Source organism: Dermacentor silvarum, unplaced genomic scaffold (genome assembly GCF_013339745.2).
Source record: "Dermacentor silvarum isolate Dsil-2018 unplaced genomic scaffold, BIME_Dsil_1.4 Seq486, whole genome shotgun sequence".
NCBI classification, from domain to species: Eukaryota; Metazoa; Arthropoda; class Arachnida; order Ixodida; family Ixodidae; genus Dermacentor; species Dermacentor silvarum.
The window spans coordinates 31368-48436 of record NW_023606312.1 but is presented as its reverse complement, the minus strand read 5'-3'; the positions used below and the strand labels follow the sequence as shown (position 1 = coordinate 48436).

Here is a 17069-nt window from a genome sequence, read left to right as displayed (position 1 = left end):
ACATTTACGCTAGCCCCAGCGCTTTGCGTAAGAACCAAGCTCAGCACTGTCTACATGATTCCGACCGTTTTCCTATCCTGTCATCTTGTTCGCTTTGCCCAATGGCGGCCAACTATCATACTATCATACTATCAACTATCATACGAGAAAGAAATTTACAGAAGAATAAAATTGGGTTGGAGTGCATACGGCAGGCATTACCAAATCCTGACTGGGAGCTTACCATTGTCGTTGAAAAGAAAAGTGTACAATCATTGCATTCTATCGGTGCTAACATATGGGGCAGAAACTTGGAGGTTAACAAAGAAGCTCGAGAACAAGTTAAGGACCGCACAAAGAGCGATGGAACGAAAAATCTTAGGACTAACGTTAAGAGACAGGAAGAGAGCGGTGTGGATCAGAGAACAAACGGGGATAGCCAATATTCTAGTTGACATTAAGCGGAAGAAATGGAGCTGGGCAGGCCATGTAATGCGTAGGATGGATAACCGGTGGGCCATTAGGGTTACAGAATGGATACCAAGAGAAGGGAAGCGCAGTCGAGGTCGGCAGAAAACCAGATGGGATGATGAAGTTGGGAAATTTGCAGGCGCAAGTTGGAATACGCTAGCGCAAGACAGGGGTAATTGGAGATCGCAGGGAGAGGCCTTCGTCCTGCAGTGGACATAAAATATAGGATGATGATGATGATGATGATCATACTGTGCGAACTCACTCAAAAAACCGTAGGGTTGGCTGTATGCCACTGCCTGCTCCTTGCTCCACATCTTGCTGGAAGAAACGCAGACCACGAATTACTTGTGGACCAAACAGCTGGTAGGCATACGTGACGCGCATTTTCTCAAAGTTGTTAGGATTCAGGTGGGCCTCGCGTATCCCATGCATCACGCGAAGGGTCACGGCGCTTCCATCCATGTCGTAGACATTTTTGACGGTGTCCAAGGATACCTGAAACGAAAACGAAAATACGTTGCTTTATTAATGGTGTCCTGCATTGATCAAAAGTTTGTAGCCAAGATACAAAGAGCAAGATTCATTTGAGTACCTGCGCACCGTTTGTTTTGTCAAATGCCATATTATATGGCACGTGAGTCATATATGTCCCACATTTTTAGAGCGGATTTTTCGGGGACTTTTGAAGCACCAAATGATAGGCACGAGCGCTAATTTCTAACTAAAGCTTAATTCAAGACGCTTTGAGTACATATACAGAACAACACACGTAAAAAAGAAATTGAAAAATGCGGTTTAACATTCGTCTCAGTTGTCATTTATATCATGCGATGAACAGCACGTCGACAAGCGAAAAAAGAACAAGAGAATTAAGTATTCCGCTGCCTTCTATAAATATATGTTGAAATTATAATGCTTCCATTAGCAGGCCATGCAATGGTTGCTCTTCCTTAGGCATAACACGCCCACATTATATACCGGGTGCTTCCGCGAAAACATTAATATTTAAATGCAGGTGACCTGAAATTAAAAAAAAATGGTTCTTTCAGAGACATGCCGTCAGTGGTGGCGGTCCCGCGCTGGCTGGGGTACATCAGAAGCAGAAACGTTGCGTAGAGGAGCGCGGCTTTGCGCTCGTCGTAGCCTCCCAGTTTCGGTTTGACGCACTCCGATAGCCATATTTCGTCGTGCCACTGTTTCGCGGCTATACGCAGTTTTCCAGATCCAAGAGTTGACATGGCATGTACGGAGAGCTCACTTCAATTTCCCCATTACGATGAGCGCACTGATACTAACAGTTTAAGCGTCAATTAATGTATTTTTGCTAATTAGCTGCTAATTACCACGTATTGCCCGTCACCCCGGCGTAGCCCCACTGACGGTATGCTCCCGAAGGAACTGTCATTTCATTCCGAAACAACATATTATTAAATGTTACTTAAAATCTTCGTATATGTATATGTAGAGAGAGTCGTTCATGAATGAAAAAAAAAGGAAAATGTGGCAGGCGTGGTGAAGTCCTGTCTCTTTGTGAAACCCTCTCCCAGAAGAAGAACGCAATAAATTTACTGGTACAACCTAATTGCGCAATGTGTGCGCTGCTTAAAGTAAAGGCGGGGCGGGGGTGGGGGTTACGGTGGTACGTGGAAAACTTACCAAGCCATCAGGAGTGTCGAAGTTGTGAGAGAGCAGGTTGTTCCGCAGACACTTTACCAAGTGAGGAAAGTCGGACAAGAAATGAAGGTAGCGACTACCGTCTTTCGGGTGCCTCATTCTGCACTTAATAGAGGCTGAAGTCGCTCCAATTCCCAGTACTTTCCACATCTTTCGGTTCCACGTGGCACCGTCACAGGTCACAAAGTCAACGAGCAGACCCGCATCTTCTGCGAGCAATACGGCCTCCACCAGCAACTTTGCAAGCAGCTCGCCTTTCACGTTCCCGTGTGTTGCGAACACTGCAAGAATCTGCGTCCACTTGCCCGAGAATGGTGCAAACATAATTACCATACCGTGGTCGCATGGCTCATATTTTTCACTTTTTGGTGTGAAGCGGCCCAGGTCTACTAAACCTTCAACTGTGGCTGCAGATGTGACGGACAAGTGCTCCGACAATTTCAATTCATCGACTAGCAGGCCTCCATGTCTCTTAAAGGAGTCCATACCTCTGGTTTGTTCTTTCAGGGCTCTGAGGACTCTAGTGCAAAATCCGAATCCAGTCTTGTATGAGCATAAATACTTTCTTAAAGTGTCTTCACTTGGTAGAACTAGAATTTTGTTCTTCCTCATGTAATTGTACAGTTTTGGGCTCTTCATCTTCATGAGCAGACACTCTAGAATCCAATTTTGTGTGAATCCCATGCCCCGGGTGCTCTTTCGCTTGGAAGCTCGGAAAAAATGGAGCGCTGCCTTCTCTTTGCTTTTGGGGCATGCCTTCAAGACTCTCTTCAAACGTGGTTTCCTTCATACCTTTGCACTGTTTCGTCATCGCCTGCAGTTTTTCTTTGAGGTTTGATAGTCTCATTTTCAGTCGCCGATGCTGCTGTCTCAAGTTCTTTTGTTGGCGGTAACTGCTTCGTTTTGCAGCATTGGAACGGCTCAGCTCATATTTCTCCTCATGATGGACAGCCTTGCTTTGGCACACGATCGGCATTTTCCACCTGCAAATAATTATCAATAATGAGCCTGAGTACCTTATTGACATTAACAGAATATTTTGCTCTGCAATTCCTGCTTATTTGTGTGTTAAAAAGATTAACGTTAACGACAAAGGCGCACATTCTTCATGGCTGCAAGCAGGATTGCGCAATTGGACTAGACAACCCACACGTGCGCGTGCGCTCTCTATTTCTCTGTCATACATCCACACATTCTACCACGCACAAGTGTTTGCATGACTGGCTGCACTTTTTCGCTTTAATGGAATATGTATATAGTGAATTATTTTACTCAAACATCCAATATTAATGCGTGAGGTCCGACACTTTCTCCTTTTCTACTCCTGTGGGAAACCAGGACAAACTAATGAAAATAAGAGCACACATTAATAATGCGATAATTTTCGCTATGTTTGCGCTTCCAGTTGCTCAAACATCTATATTTTATCGAAGCGTCCGGGCACCCCTTAGAGACCTTTCTCCATCCGACTCGTGTACAATCAGCTCACCTTTGTCCGGTACCATGCCCTGGCAGCTTGTGCTGTAGAAGATGTCTCCATAGCACCTGATACTGAGATTGAGCTCTGAGGCTGTAATCGTGATTGGGCTTTGAGTGAGCTCATTTTTTCCTATGGCACCTTGGCACACTGACATTTCATCAACTTGTTTAATATGCTCTTCCGCATCAGCCAGGGAAACACCTTTCCTTTCGGTGTAAAGAGCGCCGTTGATGTGTGTCCGGCACAGCAGTGTGTCTTCCTCGTACTGCACGAATACAACTATTTCGTGGTATATTGCTGCTGGTGGGGCCAGTCTAGAGGTCACGTAGTACACACCGTCAACATTCGGGAACTCAAGAGCTGTCCATCTTGATGTTGACGGCGTCATCAGAGATCGGAGGGCCTGCGTGTTCTCATCATTGTGGACCCCGCAGTCCAGCTCCAGACTGCCGTCATTCACGGCATGATATTCTTTGTTGTACTTCGGCAGGCTTTCCGTAAGGCTCGCAGCGCTGGATGATCTTTTCCTCTTTTCGCACTGGGGTGTTGATGGCTCACAGGTTTCTTCGGTGGCATCCATGGTTGCTGTGTTCGTGCGATCCGAATGTGTCGGATGCTTGTTATCTTGCTTTCGATCGGTGTCGCCCTGCAGTAGAGGCCCTGCGCTCACTCTGACAGGCACCGCTCCAACGGCGAGCTTTGGCCGCTCACGGGGTAGCCTGACTTCTTTGCTGTTTATGATATGAATGAAGTCCCGCACCACATGATGGGGCTCGAAATGTGTATCGCAAATCGCACTCGTGGTTGTTAAGCAACCTATGCGCAATTGCAAGTTCTCTTCCCATTTCTTTCTCTGGGTAGGGTCTTAGGAACTACAAACAAAGAACGTTTCCGGTCTTCGGATAGTCTCCTGGAGTTTGCCGCGCACCCAGGAACAGAGCAGAAGTTCTGCCTCTTTGGCTTCATTGCCTGGAAATATTTATAAAACCTATTACTCTCGTGTACACTGCAAGTGAAGAGGCTTCATTTAGATAGCCGGTAAATTGGCAAACTCTCGTTTGAAAGCAATTTGTTCAATGCGCTCGAGACTATACAAAAATGACAAGTTTTCGACAAACGTACAGTAACATGTGGGTGATTTAGTGCCCACATGGTAAACTTTAATTGCTGTTGACACCACATTCACAGTGATAATGGCTTAAAATTTCAGTGATATATATATACAGGGTGTCCCAGCCATCACGCAGCACGATTTAAAAAAAGAGGAACGGCGTTACGCGAAGCCAACCTAGTGCGTATTGCTTCCAGTAGGAGTAGTCGCACGACTGGCCGCTCGAGGCACTTTGCGTGTATTCGCGGGCTTCTTTCACACTCGGAACAACGCATTTATGTAGCACGTAGTGAGCAACAGAGTACTGTATCGGGAGTTTTTCATGTTGCTCTACAACTTTCACATTGACACTTTTATAATTAGGACAGTACTTCTCGAGTTCGATAATTAATTACAATTAATTAATTAAATCTCAGTAACGAAAAAATTACTGGCGGCTATTCCACTGTACTGGAAACAATACGCACTACGTTTTCTTCGCGTAACGCCGTTACTCTTTTTTTTAAAATCGTGCTGCGTGATAACTGGGACACCATGTATATAGCTCAAGTTGTGATATCACTTTTCCGTCAAAAGCGAACACAAGCACGTTTTCATCGAGGTGGAATTTTCTGGTTATTTAAGAAACAACGAAGTAGCACGGATACCTGCACGCTTACACACACTGACTGATCTACTATCGTATATCACTTTAACGGCCTTCACAATGTTTTTCTGACACATCTTCCAGCATAATTACATGCCATATACGTATAAACAGTACATTCGCGATATAGACTGTGCAACAAGAGCCAATAAATAAATAAATAAATAAATAAACAGATAAATAAATATTCATTTTCCAGCAAAAGTCAGACGAATGTGGTGACCGTGTGGGTTTAATTCAGGGATTACTACAGTCATTCAAGCGCTACCGAAATGTCATGCTTCTTCCAGTTATGCATATTACTCCTAGGACACAAACAGAGAAAACATTGACTAGGCTCGCTGTGCAACACAACATGATAAAGGATGCAGTACAGGAATATATCTTAGTTCCAAACAGCGAAAAATATGAAATCTTTGCTAATGCTTATTTAAAACACTAAACGCTTCGAATTGCCATATCCTGTGCCCACCTTCAAGTAAACGTACAATATTGTTGACAATCCTGAGTAAAACGTTCTTTCCGGTAAATGTAATTAAACTATCGCCAACGAGTACGCCTTTTCCTGGTCTTTCGAAACACTTTGCCACATTCGCAAACACCTAATGTAACCTGCAAAGTTTTATAAAGCTATCATACTCATGTTGGGATATTGCGTATTTAAACTTTATTGACAATGGTGGAGCCGAGTATTGCTACCTGTGATTTTTAATGCCACATACTACAATATGCCACAGTACTTTATTGTGGTTTGCGCTTTCCTACTTCAGCATGTCTATAATTGCAAGTTCCACTTACCTCTTTAGCGGGCAAGTTGCATCTGTGAACATTAAAAGCACAGCAAGCGGGTGATCCTTCGGCGCCTTTTGCTGTTTCGCTGCCGTTGAAACCGAAGCAGACGGCAAAAAGATGAAAAAAGTGTGCCTACAACGAGGCCGGCCGTTCACGAATAATTAATACACAAATTCATTTCCATATTTTATTTTGCTTTGCTTCAGCCGTAATATACAGTGCAGAAATAGTTCTTTTTTTTTTTCAAACGGCTGTTTCGCAGACAACTCTATATGCCGTCTGCGCACAGTCGCACGAATGTCAGCGCTCCTAGCAGACGACATGTGAAGAGCGTGCACTGAGCGCACGGCGGAGCCTGTCGAGCCGGCGGGGTTTCGTATGCGTGCAGTTCTCGGAGGCCATGCTTTGGTAGGGATAGTTTTGTTGATTCCCGTGAGGTGGCGCTGCAAACATTATCGTTCACTGCAAAACATTGTTAGTTTGTTATTATTCCTTTAGCTTCTGCTTGAATTTTTGTGGCATTGCATAGCAACGGAAACAAGTGTTAGGCAACCGTGTACAGAATAAAAAAAGAAACGCATGAAGTATTTAAAAAAAAAGAAAAACACTACCTCTTGCTGAGATTCGAACCCCAGTCTTTTGCGTGGGAACCGGCATTCTACCTCTGAGCCACGGGCGGATGCTGTGTGCTACAGATCGCAGCGCCCCAAGCGGCGTTACGGTCGTTTGGCTTCACTTTCAATGCATTGAAAATGCAGCCGTTCCGGGCACTCTCCATGTTCTAGTACACTCTAGTACAGCTGCGCCATCTTCCTTAAATTACGTACTTATATATATAATTTGACATTTTGTACGGGTTTATAAATACCTGTTTTTTTAGCCTACAGATGGGGCTATTAATTTTAAAAGTTAAGTTTAAAGCTTTTTGTTGGTTCTGTTCTTTTTAAGGGGAGGTGTTCGTAAAAGAACTTTTCCTTTGCAGGTTACAGACATTTTGGACTAAATTCAGGTTGCCGTGGGCAACCGGGTTTTGGGTGGTGACTCGTCTGCGGGTGTTTAGTGAATCCTTCTGCTGGCCTCCTTTTATTTTGAGGCAGGCAAGAAGCAGCGGACTGTAGATCAATGTGCCTAGGACGCGTGTAGTCGCTACTGATCGGGACGTGGGTGAACTGGGGCGCGTGCGATTGTTCCAGTGCGCTCGAGGCAGCTGCCCTACCCGATGGAGGTAGCAACAGCGGCTGTCTTCGTTCACTTCGTGGTGGCGGTGCTTCATCGGATGACAGCGAGCCCATCCTAGCTACGGAATGCGCATCGACGCTGTCGGGTCATTCGCGCTTTAGCATTCGTACAACTCACTCCCTCTTAAGTTCTTCCCGATTTCTTAAATCGCCCGTCGTTTTTCTTCCGTCGTGGGCAGCGTTTATGATTTTGGGGAGTGCCGGTTCACATCGAAAGAAGAGACCGAAGTTCAAGGTTGGAGGCGCCCCTGTGCCGCTCGCACCTTCGCTGCTGGTGAGCGGTTCCTTCCTTTTGTCAGTTGCGAGCTCGTTCGTGGCGTGTCGGGTGTATATGCTGCCGACAAGGATCATGTAAAGCCTTTTCGGGCGGGCGCCCCGTGCCATAAGTGCTCGGAGCGGTCAGCCGCGAAGGCTTACGTGACGGAGTCTTGCTCGCACGCGACGACGCCACGAAAGGGTTTTTAATTTAGTGACCGAGTCTTTGTCCCCCCCCTGGTGCGTTTGAGCGCCCGTGGGTGGCGTTCGACGGACGCCGCTTGCTAGGGTGAACGTGCGGCGAACGCGAGCCCGTTCGAAACCGATTCGTGCCATCCGCAGGTGCTACCGCCGTCACTTGGAAGACGACGACCATGGCGAGCAGCGACGTGATCGAGGTGTTCATTGAGACGTTGCACGGCACCGCCTTTGAGCTGCTCGTCTCGCCTGCGGACACTGTGGTTTCGATCAAGTCGAGGATATCAAGACTCGAAGGTGCGTATGTAGCCACCATCCGCTGTGTTTTCTTGCACTTGGCGTCAGAACTGCGCCGCATTCAGGGTGCCTCGATGCGGCGGCGTTCTGGAACGTGCCTAGGCAGTATGCGATTACGCCGTGAACTGCGGCCGATTGTCTAGCATTTCTCACTTTGGGCTTGCTTTTCCTGTTTTCTTCAGCGGCACGGCGGCAGGTTTTCGTTTATGCCTTCCAATATTTTGTGCACTGCGCATCGCAGCGATTGAGACCAACCACGCGTTTTTTCTGCGTGTGTGACTGGGGAAACCCGAGCCGGCATTCGGCACACTGGACGCGGGGCGCCAGGAAAGGGCTGTTGATCTTTTTATTCGAAGTTGCAGAACTCCCTGGTTCGAAACGACAGCTTTGATTAGTGATAAGTTGTTCTGTGTGCATTCGCCTGATCTACAATCCCGGCGCCGCGCGAGCGGTATCGAAACTGTGTTTCAGGCGCAAGAAAGTTTAGGCCTTCTCTGGGCTGGTCGGCAAACGTGTTGGCGTTTATTCATACGGTACCGTGAAACGAATGTATGTTGAGAGGGCATAGGAGAACAACGTCCAGCCCGTGCCACGTAGTACACGGCTCGTGCCGAAGCGTTCGACCGACGGGGACCCCTTGCGTCGCGTGTGTTGGCGACTGCGCGTGATGTCTTCGTAAACAATTGTCGCCTCTCGCCTGATGCCGCATTGGTGGTTTACGTAGGTTTACGTTTGTCGCCACTTGTTCTAGGTCCCCGTTATGAAAAAAGTAAAACGCCGTTCGAATGGAAGTCTGGGCCGATTCGTTGAAGTAACAGCATCGAATGGGTGACACATGCGTCACGATCGTTCACCTCGAACGACCGCACTGGTCGTGTTATTATTTTTGGACGTATTTTCCTTTTCCTCCGGGCCGGGAACGTAACGTACGCGTTCATGGCCGTCGACTGTTGCCTTGTTTTTGGCCGCACGTTCTTGCATGGAGCGTGGAAAACGCGACGCCAAGTACTCACCTACATCGTCCATTCCCCAGCCTGTGTTTAAACTGTCATGCGGCAGCACACGTTCGCAGCGAACTTCCGCTGTACTCGTCTCGCGATGCTCTCGCCACTATAGCGGCCCGACTTGGTCCCACGTCGTTGCTATTGAAAGAAGTAACCGCGATGACGCTTTCCTGGCTAATAAGCGCGTACGATACCAGATAATTTTTCTTAGTGGATCAGCATTTACAGGGTGAAACAGTAACGTTTGCTAACATTTTCGACAAATTGGTACGCAGACGAATGGTGCATGTCGCACTGCTACTGCCATCGGGATATCGAGTGAGGAAATTGATTACTTGAGCAAGAGGATGCATTAGCATAGAAAAGGTGCATAATTAACGTGTGAACGAATGGTGCATACTGACTCTTCTGTTTTTCTTTGCTAACAATTACTTAGAGCGATGCTCATTGTTGGAATGCTTGCTCCAAGTACGATTTTCTTTTCAGTGAAGCTTGTGCAAGCGGTGTTTGTATTATATTCAAATAATTATTCTTAGAGCATGCCACCTGTATGTCATGACATTCATTATAGTTCTCTTCTGGCTATGCAGGTGAGTGCTGCTTTATCATCCCATCTTTCAGTATGTCTCGACTTTGAAGGCTTTACTGAGGCTGTTCCAAAACTGACTGATAAATTTGTTGCAAGTGCATTAAATATGCTTGAAGTAGTAACCAAACAACGAAACATAGCAGAATTAAGCAGCAGGAGAGCATGTTCTAAAGAAGTATTGTTGATGTATGTCCAAGGAGACAACTTCCGTGGAGGATGTTTAATATTTATGGCATTAGGCTGCATGCGTTTTGCTTGTCCGAATGTCTAAAGGAAAGAAACTTGTAATTTCCCTGCTATGCCCATTTTTGTTGTTTGTTTCCATGAATAGAAGGGTTAATGAATGTGCTTATAAATTTCTGCATAACACGGTGGTATCCTTATATGGTTGCAAGGTTTTTACAAATTGGGAAAATTTGTATGAAGCTCTCAGTTCCTGCAGCGGTAATTACATACTCTTTGTTGTGATGTCTGCTGTCGTTTTCTTATCTGTGTTTCGTAAGCTTAGTAATATGCTGTTGACTTCATGTAGTTCAAGTGCTTCTTTCTGTAAATCACGGCATTCTAAGTTAACGCTTGCCTCCAGTAGATGACATTGCAGCCCACGTCGACTTGTTTTGACAGTAATCGGCAAACATAATGCATGGCTTCCTGCTGGAGATCCACTGTTCAGAGGGTACCACTGTTTCTGAAACTGAGGGGGAAGGACGTCAGTTTTTTCTTTTTTTTCTTTGAAGCTGAAGGGCTTTTTTTTTATCTTACTTATATGAAAAAGCAGCAGACAGTTGCGGGTAATGTTTCATCCAGTGTATGACGAGGTACCCATGATGCTCTCTTTTGTGTCGGCAATTGCCAACTTGTCAGGCTTATCTCGTAAAGAACTTGTGTAATTAAGGGACATGCTTGTTTGCGGTAGCATTGATTTTTATTGTCTAGGCTGCATGAATAAAATGGAGCAGTTCTTTAAGCACCATTGTGCTGGCCCCTCTATCAGTTGCATTGCCTTGCTGGAGTAAAGCATTCACCTAGGCCAGTATAATGTAAAACTAGTCCAATCTGTTTTTATTCCAAATCCGCCGTTAGCCCTCCGTGATAGGTCAGAATGCTTCCGGTCCAGCCCATATGGGCAGAGCCTGAGCCATTTTGACCTATCACGAGGAGAGCTAATGGCCGATTTGGAATAAAAACATATTGAACTAGTTTTACATTATACTGGCCCTATATAGCCTGATTAGTTCTCCTTGGAAGCAGGCAGCTTGCTAGGAATAAAGAAAAAAAAATTCCTAGCATGTTATAACTCGTAAGCAACTTCCACAGAGGTTATGGATGGGCGATAGCATAGCACTTTCTCTGTAGATGAGTTCATGAGCTAAAGTGCTGCAAATAGCAGTGTTGCCTTCTCAGTTGCCGATCTTTTGCGCCTTTTGTCAGGGATTGTATTCTTTTAATATGTTGGTGTTCTGCGTTAGATCTTCTGCTCAAGCCCATCTCCGTTCACTTGAGCTGCAGCATTTTTTCTCGCACAAGCCGTAAGCTATTCCTGCAATTTGAACCTGGATCTTGGTACTTTCTTAGGGCAGGGCTCACTTATTGCCTGCTCACCCTTTCTTTAGTGGGCAGCATGCATCACTTCAGGGTTTGTGTGGATGGCTTAAAGATTTATACTGGAACCCAGTGAGAAGCTTGAAAAACATGACCTGGGTTTCCACACATCCTCCGAAATTAGTTTGCATGCTCATATGACTAGCTTTTACAAGGGAATCAGTAAATAACAAATGTTGGTTGAAAATGGCACTAGGGCAAAGGATGTTTTACTTGTTACATACGGTGAATTTACCTGCTTTTACAATATGTTATTATGTTTGCCCTAGAATATCCCTTTCTAGCTCTCTCTGCTTTTGTGTTAGGGGAATGCTTTGTGAGACAAGGAGTTATTTTTTGACCTAATTCCTCGGGGTGCTTATGCTGAATGTTAGCAAATCTCCCTGCGAGGAATTTATCTGGCACGCTTTCCTTTTTGGAGATGCGAAAAAGAAAAATAGAGATGTATTAATAAATTATGCTTCTGCAATACTAAAAAATCCACTTCTAACATGAGGACACTAGAGAAGCCAGAAAATATGCAGAAATTAAATTCCCGCTGCAACTTGCCATGATGTTATATATTTTGACGGTGTCTGCTTGGGCATAGTTAATTTACCAGTAAATATGGACTACATTGTATTCTAAAGGAATTTAGAAGTTTCGAGAACTTCTACAGCACCACAATGGCCCATAGTGTAAGTACTTATGATGTTACTGACGTACCGGTGCTTGGGTTTCAGTGAGAAATTTAAGAACAAGTTAGCCATTTTATTTTCTAGTACTCAGCCCTAATAATGTGAAATTAACAAAAATAGGTTTCAAGCTATACTTCATTAGTCTACACTGATTTAGAGTTTTTTTTAGTGTCCTTTTAATTATCTGACTGAATCCATCGTGATGTTGCCTTGTGGTGAGGTTGTGGGTGCAGTTCCTCGTGCAGTTCCTCGTGCAGTTCCCCGTGCAGTTTCTTGTTGCAAATACTTGTTGGTCCACACTGCATGTGAAAATATTAAACATGAATGCGTCTATATTTGCACATTGCTTGCATAAAAGTTTTATTCCACATATCTTTCTGTAGATCTTACCATCAGTGTGTGAGAACCCCTCGTAGGACTATTGAGATTGGGTACTAGGTACACTTGGTGCTACTGTCCTCTGTGCTTTTGAGCAAGTGCTCACGCAGGATCACTACAGTCCTGAGTGCATTATGGTGGCACCCATGGCACTCTTGATTAAAAGGTGTATACAAGGGGTGTATCAGCCAAACTTGTGCCAAGCCTTAAAACGGTCTAGGCGTGCACCATGCAAATGAAAATAACTTGGTATTGTTGACTGTCCTCTTGAACAGTTCTAAGTACTTTATACTTTGAGCATAAATCAATAGCAGAAGTTAATGAGCATTCAAAGTATGGATTTCAACCCAATACATTCTATACAAAAGTTGCAGAGAGTATTGGGAAATACAGTCGAACCCTGTTTCAACAGACAGGCTTGTGCACTGAAATAGTTCAATATAATATCAGGTAATTTGATATACCAAAAGTTGCCTATAACAAACTCCAGCAAACTTTTGCTATGTGTTTGTGATATACGACTTTATCTCTAGTTGAGAAAAGAAGCTAGAAAGGAATCCACTTATTGAAAACAAAATTATGTGCACTGGCAGTAAGACTGATCCACTTGGAATTCTAGAAGTGCATTGTATTGGTCTAGCCTAGCTTTTCTCCGCGGTGACCCTGTAAATTGAAGTAGTACTCACAAATATTTATGAAGTTGTAGAAACTGAACCACATGCTTCTCGCCCACAAAAGGATGTTACTTAGGAATTGAAAAGCACGGAGAACACTTGTAAGGTATTTTTATTTGATGCCAAAGTTGGTCTCGAAATGCCAAACTTGGCATCGTCAACATTATTGTGACATCATGACACAGCAAAATTTCCTGACGTCATGTAACAGCAAGTCTAGGTATGACATCACTGCTCATGAAAAACGCAACCGAAATTGCTGTGCGCATTCCTTGCTATGCTCGTGTCAAAATGATTGCAGGAATAGAATGAGCTAATATATTCCGACGTGCATCCATCACCTGGGTGCTGAAACCGAAACTGGCTCATAAAAACAGGTATTATAGTAAATTATTTAAAACACTCCGATGCTTGCCAGGAAAAAGAAGTCAGTGGAAATTGACAAGGTATTCCTTCATAAGTCTATTTGGTTAATTTCTGGTAAGGAGGGTGATTGCAGAAAAGGAAATGAAGGCTGAACTTTCATTTTGTAAATTTTATGTTGAAACCCCAGCGCTGGTTTGTCAGTGTGACGTCACTACCAGAAGTTCTCTCTCCTACTTGTGCCATTGTGGCACAGTAAAAAATCTGTAGCATGTTTAAGTTCAGTCTTTGGCTCTTTTAGAGTGTATACTGTAGTTCGTCTTGTAGTCCAGAAATGTAACTAGGCCCAAGCCGTCAAAATCGGAAATGGCGAGCTGGTGCGAGAACTTCAATGCAGCGTTGTCATCCATCTTCACGCATATTTTCTGGCTTTTGAAGCCTTCTCTCATGGTAAGAGTGGCTTTGTGGGTATTGTGGACAGATAATTATCCATTACAGCTGAACATATTTTTCCGTTTAGTGTCCCTTCAAGGGAGCCCAGCCCGGTGCAGCTTTAGGGGCACGAGAATTTCACCTGGCTGAGTCACCCTGTTTCTCGCAGGCATCCCAGTGTCCCAGCAGCACCTGATCTGGCAGTGCCAGGAGCTGCCAGACGACTCATCCTTGCATGAATGTAACATCACCGATGGAGCCACCATCAAGCTCGTGCTGGGTATGCGAGGAGGGCCCATCAACACCCGCAAAGGTGTGTAGCTCTCCTCGTTGAATTAATTTGCCGCTACACTTTTGCCTACTCTGCATTGCTGGGGACGCTTGTATAGCTACTCAAATGTTTGTACACTTTTTTAAGCCACGCCGAAATGTTTTTTGCCTACATTGCATTGCTGGGACGCTTGTATAGCCTCTCCATACACGTACACTTGCACTCTGTGGGGAGTGGGGATCAGTTTACACTCCTTGTGATAGTGGCCCTGAATGGGAGAAAAGACCACACCTTGTGCTTACGTCTGTTAACACGTTGATGCATTGTTGTGAATAGTTTTGAGCTCTGTGCATGTTTGAGGAGGAGGTTGAAGGAGGCTCAAAAATTGTTGTGCAGGGCTAGTCTGCGTTCAAGGAAAAACCATTGCAGGGTTCCTTTTGTAGTGCTGCACAATAGTACATATCAAGCTGCTGACACATGTGGATTCACAGTGATTCTTTCATTATATTCTAGTGCTGTTTAGTTTTGCATAGTGTGCGTATCAGTGAATATTTACTTATGTACTTTGACTTTAGCAAATAAATGCAGTTATTGTTGAGCTGAAAAAAAAAAAATAGGAGAAATGGGCTATGCTTGTGCTTAAACTAACCGGTGTTGGGTTGTGTTTGAATATGTTGTGTCTAATGTTATTAATTGGTGTCCCCGTGCTGAAATATTGGATCACTGTATTCATTTGACTCAAAAGTTCTGCTGCTGGTGCTTTTTTTGCAAGCCAGCCTAGAAAAAAAAAAGTAATGACCGAGTAACAAAAGGTGCTTTCTTTACTACTGGCACTGCAATGGTTATGTTATGAGCGTGTTATCCGTGTTAGCGTGTTTATGAGCATGTTACCAACTGTGGTAATAACTGGTGCTATTGCAAAATTGAGAGCAGCAGTTTCTGGTGTCATAGGCTCGTGATTGTTAATTTTTACTTGTTCTTCAACCTGTCTTTTATTCTCCTTAAAGCAAATGTAGGGAAAAACGTAAGCTCAAATCTCTCTTTATTTTGTTGTCTGTCGCAATTTATTCACTCTTTGGACATAGCTTTTTCAGTTAATGCTCGCAACTCATGCTTGCTGTGTTTTTCTATATAAGCAGGCAGAACAATGCAAGGAGTTCTTAAAAAAAAGTCAAGGGACGTTGGTGCTTGATTCTCTTGTTCTTGTGCTGTGGGAGCATGGTGCAACAGCTCATGGCCATCCTAACAATGATGCAAGACGATCACTCTACTATTTACAGTAAAGCTTCGCTATAATGGAATCAAAGGAGGAGGCGAATTTACTTCATTATAACCGTTGTTAGTGCATGCGACCAACAAAAGAAATGAGTCTCTGGCTGCGGTCTCTTATACAGCTGTCTACACTAATTCATTTTTGCCGTCACCATGTGCGCAGAAGGGGTGGCGACGTAACAGGTCTTGCATCCGTTTAGGACCATGCCAGGGGAGAGTTGCAATTTTCCGATTTCGTACAATGGTCGCTGCTGTTCTTGAGCAGACTTTTTTTAAAGAGCAAACTCTTCTTGATGCTGGTATCCAGCGATGACTTTTAGACGGTGAGGGACTTTGACAAATGCCAAGCCAAGCGACGATCTTTTTATTAGGAGTGGTTTAGTATTAGTGACAGCATTATAATGCGAAGTTTCTACGTCATCGGGTGGTATTTGAAGGTCTCAGGGGAGTCTCAAATCGTGTCCCGAATTTACACCCAATTTCTTGATTACTAAAGCTCTGTTCTGGATATTGACGCCTTAGATATTCTCGAGCATTTATCTCTCACTTTAGCTTGACTTAATATTTGCCATTAATATCCCTTTAATCAGCACAAATTGGTTAGTAAATTTTCATTCCGAACTAAAAGGGGTTTGTTATATCTATTTGAAGGAAGTTAGTAATTTGTTCAGACAAGATATTAAAAGCATGGGTGTCTATGGGAATTGTGATGACTTGATTATGTCTGTTAGTTTTAAACCATTTGTTTGAGAGGTTTGATGATATTGCACACATTGAGTAAGGCATCTTTTGTTGTGGGGGGTGTGCTCACCTTCAGATCCAGTGTTCGATATTGTTTTGCTCCTTGGTAAGAGCAGAGCATAAGCATTTTTGTTTCGCACTAACCAAGAGTTGTCGCTGCGATGTCTGTTGCAGCCCATGTGATTGTTCTGGGACGTTTGATGACACGTATGTATTGTGGCAATAATATTTTGTTCTGGAATTGTTGCAACCGGAAATGATAACGTGCTGCAAATGACTGTGCCGAAGTGTTAAATGAGCATTACTGTATATTGATCCGCATTTGCCTCAGTTTCAGAAATGTTTTGTTTTTTTAATGTGTATTTTTCTGCCATACTTTATTCAGCTGAGCAGTATTGTGTAACTGTACATTCCACTTTTCATTCATGTCACTGATTACAGTGATAACAGTGGCATGGGAGCATCCAGGCCAGTGAGGAAGGGTTCGAAAAGAGTGACGAATGAAATGAATTGTTCCAATTCCAGTTTACTTTGAGTACATATTCTTGAAAAGAGCTCTTATCTGGATCTGGTTGTGCCCTGATTGCAGCCTATCTGGAGGAGCGCCCAACCCTGAATGATGTGGCCAAGTATCTAGACACCAAAGGGGGGTGTATGCTTTTCATTGTGAGCGTAGACTACTACCATTGCAGAGTGAAAGGAAAACTTCATTGAATGCCACACTGACGTCATTGTTGTGATGTAACTGTACTGAAGAAGACAGTGAAGTTTAGCTTGTGACAGTGTCATATAAAAACTTCATCTTGGTGTGCACCCATCATTCATTGTTTTAGCATTGTGGTTGTGTCGCTGCCTGTGGAGCCAGGTTAGCAGGCTTATTAATGTACTCTTCTAAAGCTGACACTAAGCGGGCCTAGAGGTT

At 44.2% G+C, this 17069-nt stretch overlaps 1 protein-coding gene across 1 annotated transcript; it reads left to right on the top strand.

Annotated features, from left to right (window-relative positions):
• Positions 1 to 7156: 7156 nt before the first annotated feature.
• LOC119435162 (AN1-type zinc finger protein 4) lies at positions 7157 to 16861 on the top strand. The gene is made up of 4 exons (XM_049659724.1): positions 7157 to 7668; positions 7992 to 8144; positions 14033 to 14176; positions 16737 to 16861. The coding sequence occupies exons 2-4, from the start codon at positions 8024 to 8026 to the stop codon at positions 16859 to 16861; spliced, it is 390 nt and encodes a 129-aa protein (XP_049515681.1). The 5' UTR covers positions 7157 to 7668; positions 7992 to 8023.
• The last annotated feature ends 208 nt before the right edge of the window (positions 16862 to 17069 follow it).